The sequence below is a fragment of the Doryrhamphus excisus genome, linkage group LG1, assembly GCF_037039965.1.
Source record: "Doryrhamphus excisus strain RoL-2023G ecotype Guam linkage group LG1, RoL_Dexc_Guam_v1.1, whole genome shotgun sequence".
Taxonomy (NCBI): domain Eukaryota; kingdom Metazoa; phylum Chordata; class Actinopteri; order Syngnathiformes; family Syngnathidae; genus Doryrhamphus; species Doryrhamphus excisus.
The window spans coordinates 28,738,621-28,758,268 of NC_136357.1; the positions used below are offsets into that span (position 1 = coordinate 28,738,621).

The 19,648-nt window shown below is 39.1% G+C and overlaps 2 protein-coding genes across 2 annotated transcripts; both read left to right on the forward strand.

Moving 5' to 3' along the window:
- Window positions 1-1,073: 1,073 nt before the first annotated feature.
- Window positions 1,074-13,546, forward strand: znf408 (zinc finger protein 408). Its single transcript, XM_078793293.1, has 9 exons — window positions 1,074-1,195; window positions 1,915-2,191; window positions 3,598-3,656; window positions 4,328-4,545; window positions 5,719-6,329; window positions 7,429-7,638; window positions 8,787-8,910; window positions 9,865-10,098; window positions 12,763-13,546. Exons 2-9 carry the CDS (start codon window positions 1,919-1,921, stop codon window positions 13,344-13,346), a joined length of 2,313 nt encoding a protein of 770 aa, XP_078649419.1. The 5' UTR covers window positions 1,074-1,195; window positions 1,915-1,918; the 3' UTR covers window positions 13,347-13,546.
- A 2,458-nt stretch (window positions 13,547-16,004) lies between these two features.
- LOC131132702 (alpha-2Db adrenergic receptor-like) lies at window positions 16,005-18,880 on the forward strand. The gene is made up of 2 exons (XM_058078570.2): window positions 16,005-16,304; window positions 17,599-18,880. The coding sequence occupies exons 1-2, from the start codon at window positions 16,005-16,007 to the stop codon at window positions 18,607-18,609; spliced, it is 1,311 nt and encodes a 436-aa protein (XP_057934553.2). The 3' UTR covers window positions 18,610-18,880.
- Window positions 18,881-19,648: the final 768 nt, after the last annotated feature.

Genomic DNA, 19,648 nt, shown 5'->3' on the forward strand with positions numbered 1-19,648 from the left:
AATAATATGCTGACATTAATAATACACAAACACAAAAATATAAGACGAGACAGGAAATAGCAAAGTAAAAGCATGACATTATACATGTTGTTTATGCTTTATCTGAAAATACATATACATGTACAAGGAAAGAGTAAATACTGCTTTAAATACAGTTTTTTTTACTTCACTTCTTCACGCATGGGATATTAGCAGCCATGGAAAGATACTTTACCAGAAAATAATCTCCCAGGTCCATGTGAGGAGATTTTTCCATTACACAAGGTGAGCAACCTCTCGGTTATATTCCACGTCCAAATAACAAACACACCTTTCACGTGTTTTCGGACTTTCAATGAGCTCTGCATTTTCATGTAAATGGACCCCTGACTCAGAGAAATAGTAAAACCATGTTGAATTTGTATTTACCCAAAATGGCTTCCTTGTACATGACGTCAGTTTTGCCTTGTAACTCAATGGAATCCTTTCAAGTATCCTTTCCGCTCCCACCCTCCACAAAGACCTGCTCACTGTCTGTACCAAGCCATCCATATAATGAGCAAAAACATGTCATTTTCATCTGAAATATTGACAAACTTGTTTTTTTTTCATAAATAAACACAATTCAACAACTTCAACATATCTCAACAGACAGTTTATTGAGCTCACAAGCATGGGTGTCCAGTGGCGGCCATTTTTAGCAGGCACTTTGTTTTTGATTGGCCCTGCCATAGAATTAATTACATTCATTCTGAATTAATTAGCTATATTATTAGATAGTTCACTCATTTTCTTTGTCACTTATATTAGTGTTTCATTATTATAATTTTTTTACAGGAATTGATTGCAAATGCAAAACATGTCTGTGCTGCATTGTTTTCATCTTACCAGTAGATGTCGCTGTTGATCCTGAGAATGAAGCCCCAAAAGCTTCCGATGCTTTTTAAGCACAATTAGAGAGTATCGGGTATCAAAACGGAGTTTTGAAGACCGTATTCTTTTTTGTGTTTCGTAAATACAAAAAAAATAAAAATAAAAAAACGACGGTTCAGTGTGCGCAGAACTATAAACTGCTGATCACATTTCCAGTCGGACCAGTACTGACAGGGACTTCCGGTTGGGATTTTCTCGCTGGATGACGAAAGCTTTTCCAGAGTTTAAAGCGGAAGAAATTGAACACGTCAATTTGCTATGACAGACGGCAAACACATTACAAGTATGTAAACGATATTTTCCACTTTATCGAAATGACGAAAGTATGTATTTTTGACTTTCTGTGTTAAGTTAGCTAGGCAGCTAACAGACTCGACTCTTGTAATTATTTCAGTATAAAATAGATACGTGATTTTTTATATATTATTACACAGAATATACAAATAACAAATAAAGCACAACATAAAGGTGTTTACTGCATACGCTTACCATGCTAGCAGAGCCGCGTTGAGGGTTGTTGGCCAGAAATACCCTTGCCCTGCGTTACACGGAAGCACATATTGTTGTATTTAATCGTGTTAACGTTTGTATTGATTTCCGTTTAAAGTGCAGCTAGAGGAGTTATTCTGTTATTTCCCAAGTATATTAAAACGTAAATAAAAAAATTATTTCACTCAACATCTTTTAATTATTTATTTAAAGGACTGTGAAACAATATATTCTTAAGCTATATGCACAATTAACTTCAAGATCAGTAATGAACAAGTGTTTGTTTGTTGACAAACTGTTAAAGAGGAGATGATTAAGCCTTAATAATAATAATAATAATAAGTAAAACACAGATTTGATCAATTAGTTTCCCAAGCTGAGTAGTTTATGTCTGTGTAATATCAGACAACGGTGAGAAAACTGCGGCTCCTTGTCCCAAAGGTGTCCAAAATGCTTGCAGTTTAATCAAGTAACATTTTAAAATACATTTTTCTAACTGACTATTTCTTGCAGCGTGATGGCCTGTCTTGCTCCACCGATTCCGTCTGCTCTTGCCTCATTTCTCTCCACTTTACTGCCCCGGGGCTTCGCCGTGGGGCCTTCGGTCTCCTGTGAAGGGCGTCTTGGACTGTGGTGGGTCGGTCCATCGTTGCAGGCTGGATGCCTGCTGGGGAGGGAAGGCGATGCGGAACGAGTCGGGAAGTTCCAGACCGGCAAACTCCCTCATCAGGACCTCATCACGACACCGGAGTCCAGCACGGACATTGTACTCAGCACAGAAGAAGAAAAGGTAGTACATTTATATTTTATTTGTATATGTACATAGTACATCATATCATTTTACAGCATTTTGTAGCTGCTCAATGTAGCTAGTGCTAGCTTTATAAAACGACAAGCACCTCCCAGCTCACTCCTTCAGGATTAGGGGAGTACTGTCGCGCCTCCTTTGTATTGTATTTTATTTTGGTACGTATTGATTGGTATTTTCGCTAGGACAATACAAACAATATATCAGGCTTTCAGAAGACGCATTCAAATAGTAATAATACATACTCTTTATACTGTATGTAGTATTGCCGTGCCGCTCTTTCTTGTAATATTGCAACTTAAAAATGCAACATATTTTCAATGAAAATCTACTAAATTACAATATTTTTAATCATAATATTCTGATTTTATTTGAGTAAAATTGAGACTTTTTTTCTCTTTTTTTCTGCAATTTTAAGACATTATTCTCTTAAAATTACAACTTTTTGTGACTTTTTTTTCTTTTAATATTTTGACTTAATCCTGGTCAAATTACTGCTGAGTTTTTATTTTTTTTACGATTAAAACCCCCAAATGGAGATGACATTCCTGGGTAAAGGTAAAGGGAAGCACTCATCCCTCATTCCATTCACATCAACATCAGCTTTAGAATTCTTCATCATGATTTCACCCCCACCTGCAGCAATGGCCCCACATTGAAAGCAAACCTAATGGAAGCGTATTGAGTGCATGATAAACCTTTTGCTAATTAAGATAATACCCGGCGGGGAGATAATAAGTTACTCCTTTTCCTTCCCATAAATCATTCTTCCGGAACGACATAAAAAGCGATTGAAATTTGCACAGATAAAAAGATGCACGTTAAACAATGAACGCAAAGACTTTGACGTCATGGTAGGATTTACATAATTCAGGGGTCTCAAACTCAATTTACTTGAGGGCCACTGGAGCTCGGGTCTGGGTGAGACTGGGCCGCATCAGGTTTTCCAAAAAAACCAACAAAAACGCATTTATTAAAAACAAAAAAATGAATAAGCTTTGCTTTGGTTTGGATTTTCTACAATAAAAGCTCTGATAAAACATTCCACTGTTCTCAAATATCTTCATTTTTATTTTTTCTGCACAAAATAAGATGAAAAATAAATAAATCAAGAATAAAGAAAATCAATCAGTAATAAATAAATAAATAAATATAATAATAATAAAATGGCAAATAATAAAAACTTAAGAAAGCACATATAGTCGGTGAGTAGACAAAGGATTTTTTTCATATTAAAATGAACAAAGCATTAACAGTAGACGCCAACAACCATACTTTGGTCTGTACTGGTGGCCTCTGGGAGTCATAGTACTTTATGGGAGGGAGTAATGGGAAGAATATACGCTTTTCCAAGTGACACGCTTCCTTTGTTTTGTTGTGTTTTTAAGGCACCGGTGGGGTCAGCAGAGAAGAATGAAATTCCCCTGCACAAATCAGTCTGGATCAGGTGAAGTATTTTTTTTTCAAAAAACTTTTTTTTAATTTTACCGAAAACACTTGCCAAAACTTTTGAAAGAAAATTATAACTTTTTGCCAAAAAAGTTTTATTTTTTTTAACCAAAAAAATACAAATGTTTTTACATAAAATATTTTTTACACAAAGAAAAAATTACACAAATAAGAAATTTACAAAGAAAAAAAATTACAAAATTGTTTCCAAAACACTATGGATTTTACTGTATTTTTTATTGTATTGTGGAACAAGCAGGAAGTCCATGGAAACGCTGCAGAACGAGGTGCAGAATCTCAAAGATATGGAAAGCTTTGTTTTTTACCAATTGTAAAAAAAATACAAATATTTTTTTTCAGAATTTTTTTTTTTAACAAAAACACTTGGCAAAACTTTTGAAAGAAAATGATACCTTTTTGCCAAAAAAATTTTATTTTTTTAACCAAAAAAATACAAATGTTTTTACATAAAATATTTTTTACACCAAGAAAAAAACTTACACAAATAAGAAATTTACAAATAAAAAAATTAACAAAATTGTTTCCAAAACACTATGGATTTTATTGTATTTTTTAATTGTATTGTGGAACAGTAAGTAAAATTTGATTTTTTCCTGCAACACACTTAAAGTGGTCTAACAAGCAATCCGTCGCTTTTGTCTCCCCCAGTTTTGCCTGCCAGGCGCAAAGCCCAGCGCAGCGCAACGTGGCAGTGCATTGTACGTGCGCGGAGGTACGTGTGGGCGAGTGTGTTAGCATGCGTCTGCGTGTGTGTCGGGACATCCAGCCAGGAACAGAGCTGCTGATGCTGGCTGGTGAAACCGCAGGGAAAAGTGACGCAAGAGACGGATCAGATGAACAGGACGTCTCTGGAGGTCAACAACGAGGTAACTCAACAGGGCAGCTGGATTGAAACGCATACGTTGAAAATACCTTCGCTTATTATTATTATTATTATTATATTAATTATTATTACTTATTATTACTTATTACTTATTACTTACTTATGACAAACAAACAAATCAACGAATAAAGTTGTATTTTTTAGGAAACCATGTTGCCAAATAAGTCATAATATTACAAGAATAAAGTCAAAATATTATGGGAATTAATTCATAATTATGAGAAGAAAATTTACAAGAAGAAAATTAAAATAGCTGGAAAAAAAAAATAAAAAACCCAGCAGAAATGAGCAAGGCAGGAGTGTTTGCTTTTGTCTTTTTATTGTCTTTATTATTGGACCATGTAGGAGTCATATAAGAGGTTAAATAAAATTTTGTCACATTATGAGGAAAAATAAGGCTATTTTATTAGCATAAAGTTGAAATATTAAGGAAAAAAAGTCAAAATATTAAGGGGGTAAAGTTGTCATTTAACAAGTAATATTGTGCAGAAAAATAATGTCAATTTAGTGGCAAAAAAATGAAAGATTAAAAAAAAAACACAAGTTGTAAAATTATTACAAACAAACAAATCAACGAATAAAGTTGTATTTTTTAGGAAACCATGTTGCCAAATGAGTCATAATATGACTTGAATAAAGTCTAAATATTAGGGGAATTAAGTCATAATTATGAGAAGAAAATTTACAAGAAGAAAATTAAAATAGCTGGAAAATTTAATATTATGCAGAAAAATAATGTCAATTTAGTAGCAAAAAAATTGAAAGATTAAAAAAAAACACAAGTTGTAAAATTATTATATATATATTATTACAAACAAACAAATCAACGAATAAAGTTGTATTTTTTAGGAAACCATGTTGCCAAATAAGTCATAATATGACGTGAATAAAGTCAAAATATTACGGGAATTAAGTCATAATTATGAGAAGAAAATTTACAAGAAGAAAATTAAAATAGCTGGAAAATTTAATATTATGCAGAAAAATAATGTCAATTTAGTAGCAAAAAAATTGAAAGATTAAAAAAAAACACAAGTTGTAAAATTATTATATATATATTATTACAAACAAACAAATCAACGAATAAAGTTATATTTTTTTAATGTTTCATTGGCCCGCGGGCCACAAGTTTGAGACCCCTGCTCTATATTTTCAGATAACGCAGCGAACGTCACAAGGGATGCGGAAACGACTGTGATGGACCTACGCAGTGTTGACGAGGATGAAGAAGTTCAGAAGCAGCAGAAGAAGAACGAGGAAGTACGGAGAAGTCCAAGCGTTAGCAGCATGGCGGCTAAAGTAGCCGCCGCTGTTACGGGAGTAGATGTACGCATGGACGCCGTGTCATCGCCTAACTCCGTAGACGAGAAGAGGAACTTGGACGTTCCGGCGCCGTCTGTCCGGTGCAGCTCTCGACTGGCCGCTAAGCCACGCCGCTTTCACTGTGTGAAGATCCGTGGTGCGAAGCAACATACGGAGGAGCATCTGACAGAGGCCGCCAAGTCCTCTGCAGATGCTGCGGTTTCCGTGGAAACATCACCTCCCCGTACCGCAGCTGTCGGAGCGGCGCTAAACGTGACAGTCGACGCTCCCGCCTGGCAGCCGGAGGTGAGAGAGAGGCGTTACCGGTGTTCCGTCTGTGCTAAAATGTTCTACCAGATTGGCCACTTAAAGAAACATCAGTTCAGCCACACAGAAGAGAAGCCTTTCGCCTGCCAGGAATGCGGGAAAAACTACACCTCCGCCGAGAGCTTCAAGGCCCACCAGGTAGACGTGACATCATACGTTTCAATGTGATGGATTTCATGTTTTTGGAAGGTCGTGGGGCGGCACGGTGGTCGAGTGGTTAGCCCGCGGGCCTCGCAGCTAGGAGACCGGGGTTCGATTCCACCCTCGCCCATCTCTGTGTGGAGTTTGCATGTTCTCCCCGTGCATGCCTGGGGTTTTTTCCGGGTTCTCCGGATTATCCCCGAGGTCTCTAACATGTAATAATCCCTCCTTCCTGATCCTATCCATCCTGGTCACTCCCAATGAGAACCACGCCCACTATTTACTGTATATTATATTATCTCTCCTCTGGACATGTCCCAACCATCTCAGTCTGGCCTCTCTGACTTTATCTCCAAGGTCTCTACCATGTAATAATCCCTCCTTCCTGATCCTATCCATCCTGGTCACTCCCAATGAGAACCACGCCCACTATTTACTGTATATTATATTATCTCTCCTCTGGACATGTCCCAACCATCTCAGTCTGGCCTCTCTGACTTTATCTCCAAGGTCTCTACCATGTAATGTACTCGTTCCTGATCCTATCCATCCTGGTCACTCCCAATGAGAACCACGCCCACTATTTACTGTATATTATATTATCTCTCCTCTGGACATGTCCCAACCATCTCAGTCTGGCCTCTCTGACTTTATCTCCAAGGTCTCTACCATGTAATGTACTCGTTCCTGATCCTATCCATCCTGGTCACTCCCAATGAGCACCACACCCACTATTTACTGTATATTATATTATCTCTCCTCTGGACATGTCCCAACCATCTCAGTCTGGCCTCTCTGACTTTATCTCCAAGGTCTCTACCATGTAATAATCCCTCCTTCCTGATCCTATCCATCCTGGTCACTCCCAATGAGAACCACGCCCACTATTTACTGTATATTATATTATCTCTCCTCTGGACATGTCCCAACCATCTCAGTCTGGCCTCTCTGACTTTATCTCCAAGGTCTCTAACATGTAATAATCCTTCCTTCCTGATCCTATCCATCCTGGTCACTCCCAGCTTCGGGATCAAATCCGTGTTCTCACGACATGCCGACAACAACTACCAACAATAACAGTTTGATCTCCTTCCAGCTGAGCCACCGTGGGGAGCGCCCGTTTTCCTGTCCTCACTGTGAGAAGACCTACGGACTGAAACGAGACCTGAAAGAGCACCTGGTCCTCCACACGGGAAAGAAGCCGTACGTATGTGAGCACTGTGGGAAGGCCTTCGCACGGCGGCCCTCCCTGCGTATCCACCGCCTTCTCCACTGCAGCAGATTGATTTACTCGCAGCCCCCAAAGGTAGGTTGGTTTTTTTTTATCATGTTTGAGTCTTCATTCATTTTCTATCGCTTTTTCCTCACGAGGGTCGCGGGGGTGCTGGAGCCTATCCCAGCTGTCTTGGGGCGAGAGAGAGAGGCGGGGTACACCCTGGACTGGTGGCCAGCCAATCACAGGGCACATATAGACAAACAACCATTCACACTCACATTCATACCTATGGACAATTTGGAGTCGCTAATTAACCTAGCATGTTTTTTTTTTTGGAATGTGGGAGGAAACCGGAGTACCCGGAGGAAACCCACGCATGCACGGGGAGAACATGCAAACTCCACACAGAGACGGCAGATAGTGGAATTGAACTCGGGTCTCCTAGCTGTGTGACCTCCATGCTAACCACTCAACTGACGTGCAGCCGAGTAATATTATGAAGAACAAAAAAAGGTGTAATTGTAGGGAAATTATGATGGGGGGGACAAATTAGAATATTATGAGAATAAAATCAAAATATTATAGGAATAAACTTGAATTAAATTAATTACCATTATATATAATAAATATGTTATATAGGTTATGTAATATATTAATTACCATTATAATGCAATATTTTTTTTAATATGTCATCTTTCCCGTTTGTGACGTATTTTCTCAATTTTCGTCTGTCAAACATGAGCAGCATTTCAAAATGCTACCTTTTCAAGTGTATTAGAGAGCAGCATTTCCGTTAATTAATTAATGTCAGTTAAGCTAACATTTTAATTGGGGGGGGGTGACTTTTTCCTACAGGACCATGTCGGTTTGGATTTTTTTTTTCCCTTAATAATAAAAAGTTTCATTTTAAAACTGCATTTTGTAATATTTAAATGAGTTTGACAAAAAGTACTTCCGTTACTAATAGTACTATAGTTTTTGGGAAGTAATTATTTCTCTAAGTAATTTATTTTTTTTTAAGTAATTTGCCCAACTCTGATCATTTCAGACGTGGTTTTGAATCTAATATGTTGAACTCCCCATGCAGCTTCGACATCATGGTGAAATGTTTCATGCACCATCTCTACATTTTCATTCCAGTCATGGATTCTCCCTGAAGTGTAGTTTCAACACCGAGACTTTATATAAAAAAAAAAAAAATAAAAGATAAAAAAAAAAGTGTCTTTTTTGTCTTTCAGTTGCAGTGTACCCTCTGCCCCAAGCTGCTGGCAAACTCCGGTTCTCTGAGGAATCACATGAGGCTTCACACGGGAGAGAAACCTCACGTCTGTCAGCACTGTGGGAAAACTTTCAGTCAGAAAGGTAACATTGAATTTCATCCAAGCAAGCGGTAGAGGCTGAAGATTGCCGCTTCGATTTTTCGATGTCCTCCCGTGACCATGTCGGAGTGTCCTTGGGCGAGATACTGAACCCGTCAGTCGCTCCTGATGCTGCGTCGTCAGTACCACGTGGAAAACGTGTCAAAGTCATTTGAGTAGCTTCAAGGTAGAAAAGAAAAGCTGCATGGTGGTTGAGTGGTTAGCGCACAGGTCTCACAGCTGGGAGATCTGAGTTTGATTCCACCCTTCGGACATCTCTGTGTGGAGTGCATTTAATTTAATTTAATTTAATTTAATTTAATTTAATTTAATTTAATTTAATTTAATTTAATTTAATTTAATTTAATTTAAACATGTATAATTAAATTAAATTTAATTACATTTAATTTAATTTGTAATTATTATTTAATATATAATATAATTATTAATATATAAATATAATTAACACGTTTTTTCTTAACATATTTTATTCTCATAAAATTGCAGTTGCTTTAAATTAAATTAAATTAAATTTTCCCCATTTTCTCCAGGTACTTCGGTTTCCTCCCACATTCCATAAACATGTATAACATGTATAGTTAATATATAATTAATATATAATTAATATTTAATATATAATATAATTATTAATATATAATATAATTGACAATTTTTTTCTTAACATATTTTTATCTCATAAAATTGCATTTAATTTAATTTAATTTAATTTAATTTAATTTAATTTAATTTAATTTTAATTTTAATTTTAATTTTAATTTAAATTTAATTTAATTTAATTTAATTTAATTTAATTTAATTTAATTTAATTTAATTTAATTTAATTTAATTTAATTTAATTTAAAAAACTCCAGTTTGTTTCATGTCAAATGACAGCATCCACCACCAGCATCTCTTAGCATCTCTTAGCATCTGCGTTGTTTGTGTGCGTCCATTTCAGGGAACCTTGACAGCCATTTGAGGATCCACAACGGAGAGAGACCGTTTCCCTGCCCTGAATGTAACCACAGTTTCTCTCAGAAAGCTGAACTTTGTCGCCACATGCTTTCCCACACCGGGGGCGGTTTCCTCTGTAGCTACTGTGGAAAATCCTTGAGGGACCCGCACACCCTCAAATCCCATGAAAGATTGCATACCGGTGACAGGCCCCATCGTTGCTCTGTCTGTGGAAAAGGTTAGTAGCATCAAAACAAACAGCACTCTCAATTCATACCTTTTTTCATTTTGGAGGGGTCAATATTGCACTATAAATAGCGGGACTGACTTCAACGGGTTCCACATTTTCATGTAAAGCAGGGGTCTCAAACTCAATTTACTTGGGGGCCAAAAAACCCCAAATAAACGCATTTATTAAAAACAAAAAAAATTAAAAAACTTCGCTTTGGTTCCAATTTTCTACAATAAAAGCTCTGATAAAACATTCCACTGTTCTCAAATATCTTACTTTTTACTTTTCTACACAAAATAAGATGAAAAATAAATAAATAAATCAAGAATAAAGAAAATCAATCAGTAATAAATAAATATAATAAAATTAATAAAACGGCAAATAATAAAAATTAAGAAACCACATATAGTTGGTGGGTAGACAAATATTTTTTTTCATATTAAGACATGACAAAACACGACTATAGTCACATTTATACTCTTTTTATTTACAACATATTGCGCAACTGCAGGGTCTTGAGACACATGCTAACTCGCAAACTAGAGAGCTAGCCACCTAAACGGTAGCCTTCAAGTTATTTCCTTTAAACTTAAACAGCCAAAAACTTACCACTTCCACACGGATAAGGAGGATAACTATTAACAGTTATTTAACCTTTAACATGAACATGAATCAAACGTAATAATTTTTTCTGGGTACATGATACCATACAGCATCCATATCAAACTTTCATTAAACTTTCATATCAAGGCGGGGGCCTCAAACTGGTGTCCTGCGGGCCACATTTGGCCCGCGGGCCGCGTGTTTGAGACCCCTGATGTAAAGCACAGGGAAATCCCTGTATATGTATAAAACGTAGGTGTCCTCATATTCCGTCAACTTAATCCAAATGAACTTTAACATTCCTCACGCTGGCTAATTCCCCCTCCAGCCATGCTTGCTTATCTCACTAAGTGGGCTGCAGATGTTTGGTGTCACACACGGATTGGAAAGCTCAGAACGGATGATTAGCAGGCTGTCTGCATAAACATCCACGCTGTGTAATCAGACAAAAAACCTGTTTCTGCAGCAAGTCAATATTGATATTTTAGGTTTAATTCATTCAAATGCATTAAGGTTAAGTTAAAAAGAACCCAAAATATATTTTCTATGCAGTAATCCCTCGTTTATCACGAGTAATTAGTTCCAGACCCGACCGTGATAAGCGAATTATTGCATTCAAAAGTCCCGAAAACCTGTTTACATGAATATATATATTAACATTATAACTCCACATTCTTTATTGCTCTCTGGTTCTACCATATCTGACTTATTGTGTGGAAATACAACATAATAATAATAATCTTCACTGGCTAAATACTACTGCAAAAAAGGCCAGGAAGGATAATTCATAATGCCGCCTACAGAGAACATACTAACTCCTTATTTCTAAAATCACAAATACTTCAACTTGTTGATAATCTAAAATAATGCATAAGGCTAAAAATAAGCAATTAGCTAAAAATGTCATCCAATACTTCTCTACAAGAGAGGAGAAATATGATCCAAAAAAAAAAAAAATTATAGTTAAAAAAAATACTTAAACTATATTAGGAAAGCAGGAAGTGAACAAATGTAAAAGTTACTGATTGTAAAAGTACCAGATGGAGGAGTAGGATACTATGTTACTATGGTAACCATTATGTCATTGGATGGTCACATCACCTCGTACTTCAGTACATGACAAAAAATGAAAAATTTTTATAAAAAAAAATTATAGTTAAAAAAATACTTAAACTATATTAGGAAAGCAGGAAGTGAACAAATGTAACAGTTTGTAAAAGTACCAGATGGAGGGATACGATAGTATGTTACTATGGTAACCATTATGTCATTGGATGCTCTTATCACCTCGTACTTTGGTATGGGGGGGGGAAACAAAATAAAAACCTTAAACTATATTAGGAAAGCAGGAAGTGAACAAATGTAACAGTTTGTAAAAGTACCAGATGGAGGGATACGATAGTATGTTACTATGGTAACCATCATGTCATTGGATGCTCTTATCACCTCGTACTTTGGTATGGGGGGGGGGAACAAAATAAAAACCTTAAACTATATTAGGAAAGCAGGAAGTGAACAAATGTAACAGTTTGTAAAAGTACCAGATGGAGGGATACGATAGTATGTTACTATGGTAACCATTATGTCATTGGATGCTCTTATCACCTCGTGCTTTGGTATGGGGGGGAAACAAAATAAAAACCTTAAACTATATTAGGAAAGCAGGAAGTGAACAAATGTAAGAGTTACTGATTGTAAAAGTTCCAGATGGAGGGGTAGGATACTATGTTACTATGGTAACCATTATGTCATTGGATGCTCACATCACCTCGTACTTCAGTACATGACAAAAAATTAAAAATTTAAATTAAAAAAAATTATAGTTAAAAAAAAATACTTAAACTATATTATGAAAGCAGGAAGTGAACAAATGTAACAGTTACTGATTGAAAAAGTACCAGATGGAGGGGTAGGATTTAATAAGCTTTGCTTCTTCCTACTCCTTTTGGACATGTGGAACTGGGAACTGATTATGTGATGCGTTCAATTGTAATCTGACGCATGTTCAAATGAAATTCAACCATTACAATAATTAGAATATTTGTTGTTGTTGTTTTTTTTGGCTAGGCTACACGATGGCCACCAAACTAAGGAGACACGTCAAATCTTCCCACGGCGTAGAGAAGCCCCACAGCTGTCACTGCGGTGCCTCCTACACCCTCAGACAAAGTTTACTGCGACACCAAACGCAGCATCAACCACGGCGGGAAACCCAGGAGGACCCGGAGGAAAAGCAAACGCCGGAGACTCAACCACCAAGTTCCACTCACCCAAAACCCCTCAAAGGCCGACCCAAGAAAAATGATATCTCGCAAGGACCCGCGGATGAAAAAATGAAAGGAAAGAAGTATGAAAATGACGGCGGGAATTTAGCAACGGATGAGGGAGGACATGGAGAAGATTCAAGCGACACCCGGAATTCTGTATATGTGTGCACGGACCATGCGAGGACGCCCAGCTACGGACCCCTGCTCCTTACGGCAAACAGCTCGCATCCAGGAACGGGACAGGAACTGGTGGAGGTGCTGATATCAGAAGGTTCAGAGCAATGCATTGTGGTCCGAGGGCAGGACGCTGCGGAGGAGCTGATGATTGTTCAGGAGGAGGAGCTCTGCTCCGTGGCCCAAACAGTGGAGATAAACACGTGGTAGCCTCGCGTCAATACAATACTTATTCCCCCCTTATTCTTTATTGCCGCAAGGCATGCTGGGAGTACTTCCCAGCATTCCTTACGGTAACAATTATTCAATTTATTCAAAACAAAATATAATATTAAATCTAATATTACCAGAATAAGGTTTTGGACCTTATTCCCCACCTTATTCCTTATTGCCGCAAGGCATGCTGGGAGTACTTCCCAGCATACCTTGCGGTAACAATGCAATTGTTCAAAACAAAATATAATATTGAATCTAATATTACCAGAATAAGGTTTTGGACCTTATTCCCCCCTTATTCCTTATTGCCACAAGGCATGCTGGGAGTACTTCCCAGCATACCTTGCGGTAACAATTATTCAAAACAAAATATAATATTAAATCTAATATTACCAGAATAAGGTTTTGGACCTTATTCCCCACCTTATTCCTTATTGCCGCAAGGCATGCTGGGAGTACTTCCCAGCATACCTTGCGGTAACAATTCAATTGTTCAAAACAAAATATAATATTGAATCTAATATTACCAGAATAAGGTTTTGGACCTTATTCCCCCCTTATTCCTTATTGCCGCAAGGCATGCTGGGAGTACTTCCCAGCATACCTTGCGGTAACAATGCAATTGTTCAAAACAAAATATAATATTGAATCTAATATTACCAGAATAAGGTTTTGGACCTTATTCCCCCCTTATTCCTTATTGCCGCAAGGCATGCTGGGAGTACTTCCCAGCATACCTTACGGTAACAATTCTAAAACCGATGAATGTTTACATCTGCTCCCCGACTGGATCTGTGTCACACTGTAATGCTTTCCCCCCCACAGCGTTGTGAGCCTCCTCCCAAGAGTAATAACTGTGTCGAAGACAACTTTAGCCCAGTCGATGTTCGATTCCGCACAAGTAAATGAAGAGCACTGTTGAGCGAGTCGATTAAAAAGCATTTGCCTCATGATAAATAGGAATTGATTGATGCTCTATCCGTTCGATTCCATCATTTCACCCATGGGTGCGTCTCTTTTACTACCCCCCCCTCTTATATCCCCCCCCTTCCTTCAAATGCCCATTGATTTTTTTTCAGGGTTCATTTTGTATTTGAAAAACACCAGTGACGTGCAATTAGGGGAGGCATGATGGAAATTAACATAACAAATGAACATTTTCTTCATTCAAAATTGCACACTTCCTGTTCTGTTTATTATTATTATTATAGTAGTTTTTAATTTTTTATTATAGTATTTTTTATTATAGTAATACAAATAGTGAGAGTCACCCACACCAAGCTAAAACTCAACTGTTGATGTCACTTCCTGTCCGTCACTCACTCAATCAACTACTTTATTTGGTGAAAAGCTGACCATAGGGGTGCTATTTCATGCCTAGAGGTCTCTAATAATGTTAAAACAGGTTTTCTTTGCTTAGACTACTCATTCATTTTCTACCGCTTTTCCTCACGAGGGTCGCGGCGGGTGCTGGAGCCTATCCCAGCTGTCTTCAGGCAAGAGGCGGGGTACACCCTCGAGTGGTGGCCAGCCAATCACAGGGCACATATAGACAAACAACCATTCACACTCACATTCATACCTATGGACAATTTGGAGTGGCTAATTAACCTAGCATGTTTTTGGAATGTGGGAGGAAACCGGAGTACCGATGGCCGAGGGTGGAATTGAACCCTGGTCTTGTAGCTGTGAGGTCTGCGAACTAACCACTCGTACACCGCGCAGCCCATGATTAGAATCATAGTTGTTCTTTTTTATCCAAACTCATATTGGTACTTGTTTGTATATTTCTTATATATATTATATTCATTCATTTCATTCATTTTCTACTGCTTTTTTCTCATGAGGATCACGGGGGGCGCTGGAGCCTATCCCAGCTGTCTTTGGGCGAGAGACTGGTGGCCAGCCAATCACAGGGCACATATAGACAAACAACCATTCACACTCACTTTATTATATTATTATTATTATCATTATTATTATTATATTTCCTTGATATGTGATGAAGCCCACCTGTAAGCATGCAAACTCCACACAGAGATGGCTGAAGGTGGAATTGAACCTGGGTTGGCCTAGCTGTGAGGTCTCTGCGCTAACCACTTGACCACCGTGCAGCCCCATGCTCAGACTACTAAAATATTCTATTTATAAATAAGGAATTGTACTTATCACAGTCGAATTTGGAAGGAGGGAATTACTGTAGTAACGTTAATAATGATCACTGAATGAAGTACTACATTTCTTAGTACTGGTTTGTTTTTGCCTTTTTGTTTTAATTAATATTAATATTAGATATATTAGCCGTCCCCCCTCCTCCATCCTTTCCTTGCTCACTTTACCAGAGTCCTCAAACATCTCTCTCCTCTCTCCTCACCATGTGCCTCGCTTTCTGTCTTTCATCTCACGCTCTGCTCCTCCTCCTCCTCCTCCTCCTCCTCCTGCCTTCGTCCAGCCGAGTAGAACATCAGCAGCACTTTCACTCACTCTCAGCTTCAACCAGTCGCTCCTGCATTTTTGGGGGGGTTCTTCACCGTCTGCGATGCTATGAATGATGCTATAAGTCAACATCTGGACTGACGTTGACTTGATGGACCCTACATTCCAGGAGATTTTTTTTCCAGGATCCTTTGACTTTCTTCTTCTCGGGAAAGGATGGACCCCCATGTGCTCACACCCGTACCCCCGACCTCTTCTTCAGGGAACACCAGCCACCCGCCCACTTCCTTGTCAAGGTCTCCTCCTCTGCCTCCGCACTCTCCGGCGGCATCCGTGCTCATCCTGCTGGTTGTCACGGTCATCATCCTGGTGACCGTGGTGGGCAACGTGCTGGTGGTCTTGGCCGTGTTCACCAGCCGGGCTTTGCGTGCTCCTCAAAATCTGTTCCTGGTGTCTCTGGCCTCTGCTGACATCTTGGTGGCCACGCTGGTCATCCCCTTCTCCTTGGCCAATGAGGTGAGAAATGCTGTTAGATTCCCATCCCCATCCCATTACCGTCATATTGGTTTGCAAAAATCACAGTGGCTCCCCTGCATTTTGTAGATTCACATTTTTGTAGTTTTTTTGGTAGTTTTTCCACAGATAATACAGCTTAAAAAACTTGAAACTTGTACATATTTATGTCTTTATGCGGGCTGCACGGTGGTCGAGTGGTTAAGCGGTAGAAAATGAATGAATTAACTTAACATGCATATTTTTAACACAACTTCTGTTGTTTCAGAAAATAGCTTTTACTATTCATCACATATCAACTTAACACTCAAAGGAAATATAATAATAATATATAATATAATCAGAAATATACAAACAAGTACCAATATGAGTTTGAAAAAAAATATTATTCCTATCATGGGCTGCACGGTGTTCAAGTGGTTAGCATGCAGACCTCACAGCTAGGAGACCAGGGTTCAATTCCACCATGTCTGTGTGGAATTTTCTCCGGGTACTCCGGATTCAAATGCTGGGATAGGCTCCAGCACCCCGTGCGACCCTCGTGAGGATAAGCGGTAGAAAATGAATAAATGAAGACATACGAGTTGCAAGTCATGTTGCCAGTTTTTATGTTAAAAGTTGAAATTCTGGCGGGCCGGATTCAAACGCTGGGATAGGCTCCAGCACCCCTTGCGACCCTCGTGAGGATAAGCGGTAGAAAATGAATGAATGAAGACATCCAAGTTGCAAGTCATGTTGCCAGTTTGTCTGTAAAAGTTAACAATACTGGCGGGCTGGATTCAAACGCTGGGATAGGCTCCAGCACCCCGTGCGACCCTCGTGAGGATAAGCGGTAGAAAATGAATAAATGAAGACATCCGAGTTGCAAGTCACGTTGCCAGTTTGTATGTTAAAAGTTGAAATACTGGCGGGGATAGGCTCCAGCACCCCCCCCCCCCCCCGCGACCCTTGTGACGATAAGCGGTAGAAAATGAATGAATTAATGAATGAATGAAGACAACTGGCGGGCCGGATTGAAACGCTTGGCGGGCCGCATGTGGCCCCCGGGCCGTAGTTTGAAAAACAATTGGCACCTAACATTGAACATTACGAGTTTGCCTGAACGCCTCGCAACGCGAGAGGATCATATCGACAAATAAGGTAGTTGAATATAGAAGTGCTATCGAAGTTAAATGGATTGGATGTTGCGCCGAGCTCTCAGTCTCGAGCTGTCCTATCTAGTCTTTGAGCATGAGTCTCCTAAGAAGATTTGAATATTCAAAGGCATCATTTCTTGATGTTTTGTCCTCTTTCCCAGATCATGGGCTACTGGTACTTTGGTTCCACGTGGTGCTCCTTCTACCTGGCGTTGGACGTTCTGTTCTGCACTTCCTCCATCGTCCATCTCTGCGCCATCAGCCTGGACCGTTACTGGTCCGTCACCAAAGCGGTCCGCTACAACGGCAAACGGACACCCAAAAGGATCAAAGTGATGATCAGCGTGGTGTGGATGATATCCGTCGTCATCTCCTCGCCGCCTCTTCTCGTGACGCACACCGAAGAGACCTCGGACTCCACGGGCGGAATCGAACGTCCGCAGAGGCAGGAGTGTCTTCTCAACAACCAGACGTGGTATATTCTGTCCTCCTGTCTTGTGTCCTTCTTCGTACCCGGAGTCATCATGATATTGGTTTACTGTAAAATATACCGTGTTGCTAAGCAACGAGCGTCCACCATCTTTGTGGCTAAAAACAACGTCGAGGCCCAACCGTCTCAATCGGAGACCTGCTTCGGCGGTACTCCGAGATCTTTCCAAAGAGGCTCAAAGTCGGATGCCCCGCTGCCGGAAAAGAGACAAGAACTGGATCAAATTAACTTTGAGGAAAAAACATTCCATGCCGACGTTAAAAAGTCTTCGTTTCGTACCTCGCGTCCGGCACGCAGGTTGAAAGCTCCTCCTCCATCCTGCGCCTCCATATCGTGGGTGTCATCGGACCACTGCTCCCAGCATTTCCTCCTGCCTTCTCCGGTGCCGCTTCCGAGCAGACGTTTGTCGTCGTCCAAAAGCAAAGTGGCGCAAATGAGGGAGAAACGCTTCACGTTTGTTCTGGCGGTTGTGATGGGAGTCTTTGTGCTCTGCTGGTTCCCCTTCTTCTTCACTTATAGTCTCCACGCAGTCTGCAGAGACAAGTGCACCATCCCTGATACTCTTTTTGACCTCTTTTTCTGGATCGGCTACTGCAACAGTTGCTTGAATCCAATCATTTACACCATCTTTAACCGGGACTTCAGGAGGGCCTTTAAGAGAATCTTATTCCAGACTCATTAGCCACGTTTACATCACCAGTTTTTATCTTTCCGAAAGCAATGGTATACAGCAGGGGTCTCAAACTCAATTTACCTGGGGGCCGCTGGAGCTAGGGTCTGGGCGAGACTGGGCCGCATCAGGTTTTCCAAAAAAAACAAAAAACAAAAAACGCATTTATTAAAAACAGAAAAATGAATAAACTTTGCTTTGGTTTCGATTTTCTAGAAGAAAGCTCTGAGTCTCCTCACATTCCATGTGGAAGTGGTAATATTTGTCTTTGCCCCCCACTCTATTTAAAACCATTTCCTAAGTTTAGAATACAATAAATTAATTGGAGTCTCCTCACATTCCATGTGGAAGTGGTAATATTCGTCTTTGCCCCCCACTCTATTTAAAACCATTTCCTAAGTTTAGAATACAGTAAATGAATTGGAGTCTCCTCACATTCCATGTGGAAGTGGTAATATTTGTCTCCCCCCCCACTCTATTTAAAACCATTTCCTAAGTTTAGAATCCAATAAATTAATTGGAGTCTCCTCACATTCCATGTGGAAGTGGTAATATTTGTCTTCCCCCCCACTCTATTTAAAACCATTTCCTAAGTTTACAATACAATAAATTAATTGGAGTCTCCTCACATTCCATGTGGAAGTGGTAATATTTGTCTTTGCCACCCCCCCACTCTATTTAAAACCATTTCCTCAGTTTAGAATACAGTAAATTAATTGGAGTCTCCTCACATTGCATGTGGAAGTGGTAATATTTGTCTTTGCCTTCCACTCTATTTAAAACAATTTCCTAAGTTTAGAATACAATAAATTAATTGGAGTCTCCTCACATTCCATGTGGAAGTGGTAATATTTGTCTTTGCCACCCTCCCCCCACTCTATTTAAAACCATTTCCTAAGTTTAGAATACAGTAAATTAATTGGAGTCTCCTCACATTGCATGTGGAAGTGGTAATATTTGTCTTTGCCTTCCACTCTATTTAAAACAATTTCCTAAGTTTAGAATACAATAAATTAATTGGAGTCTCCTCACATTCCATGTGGAAGTGGTA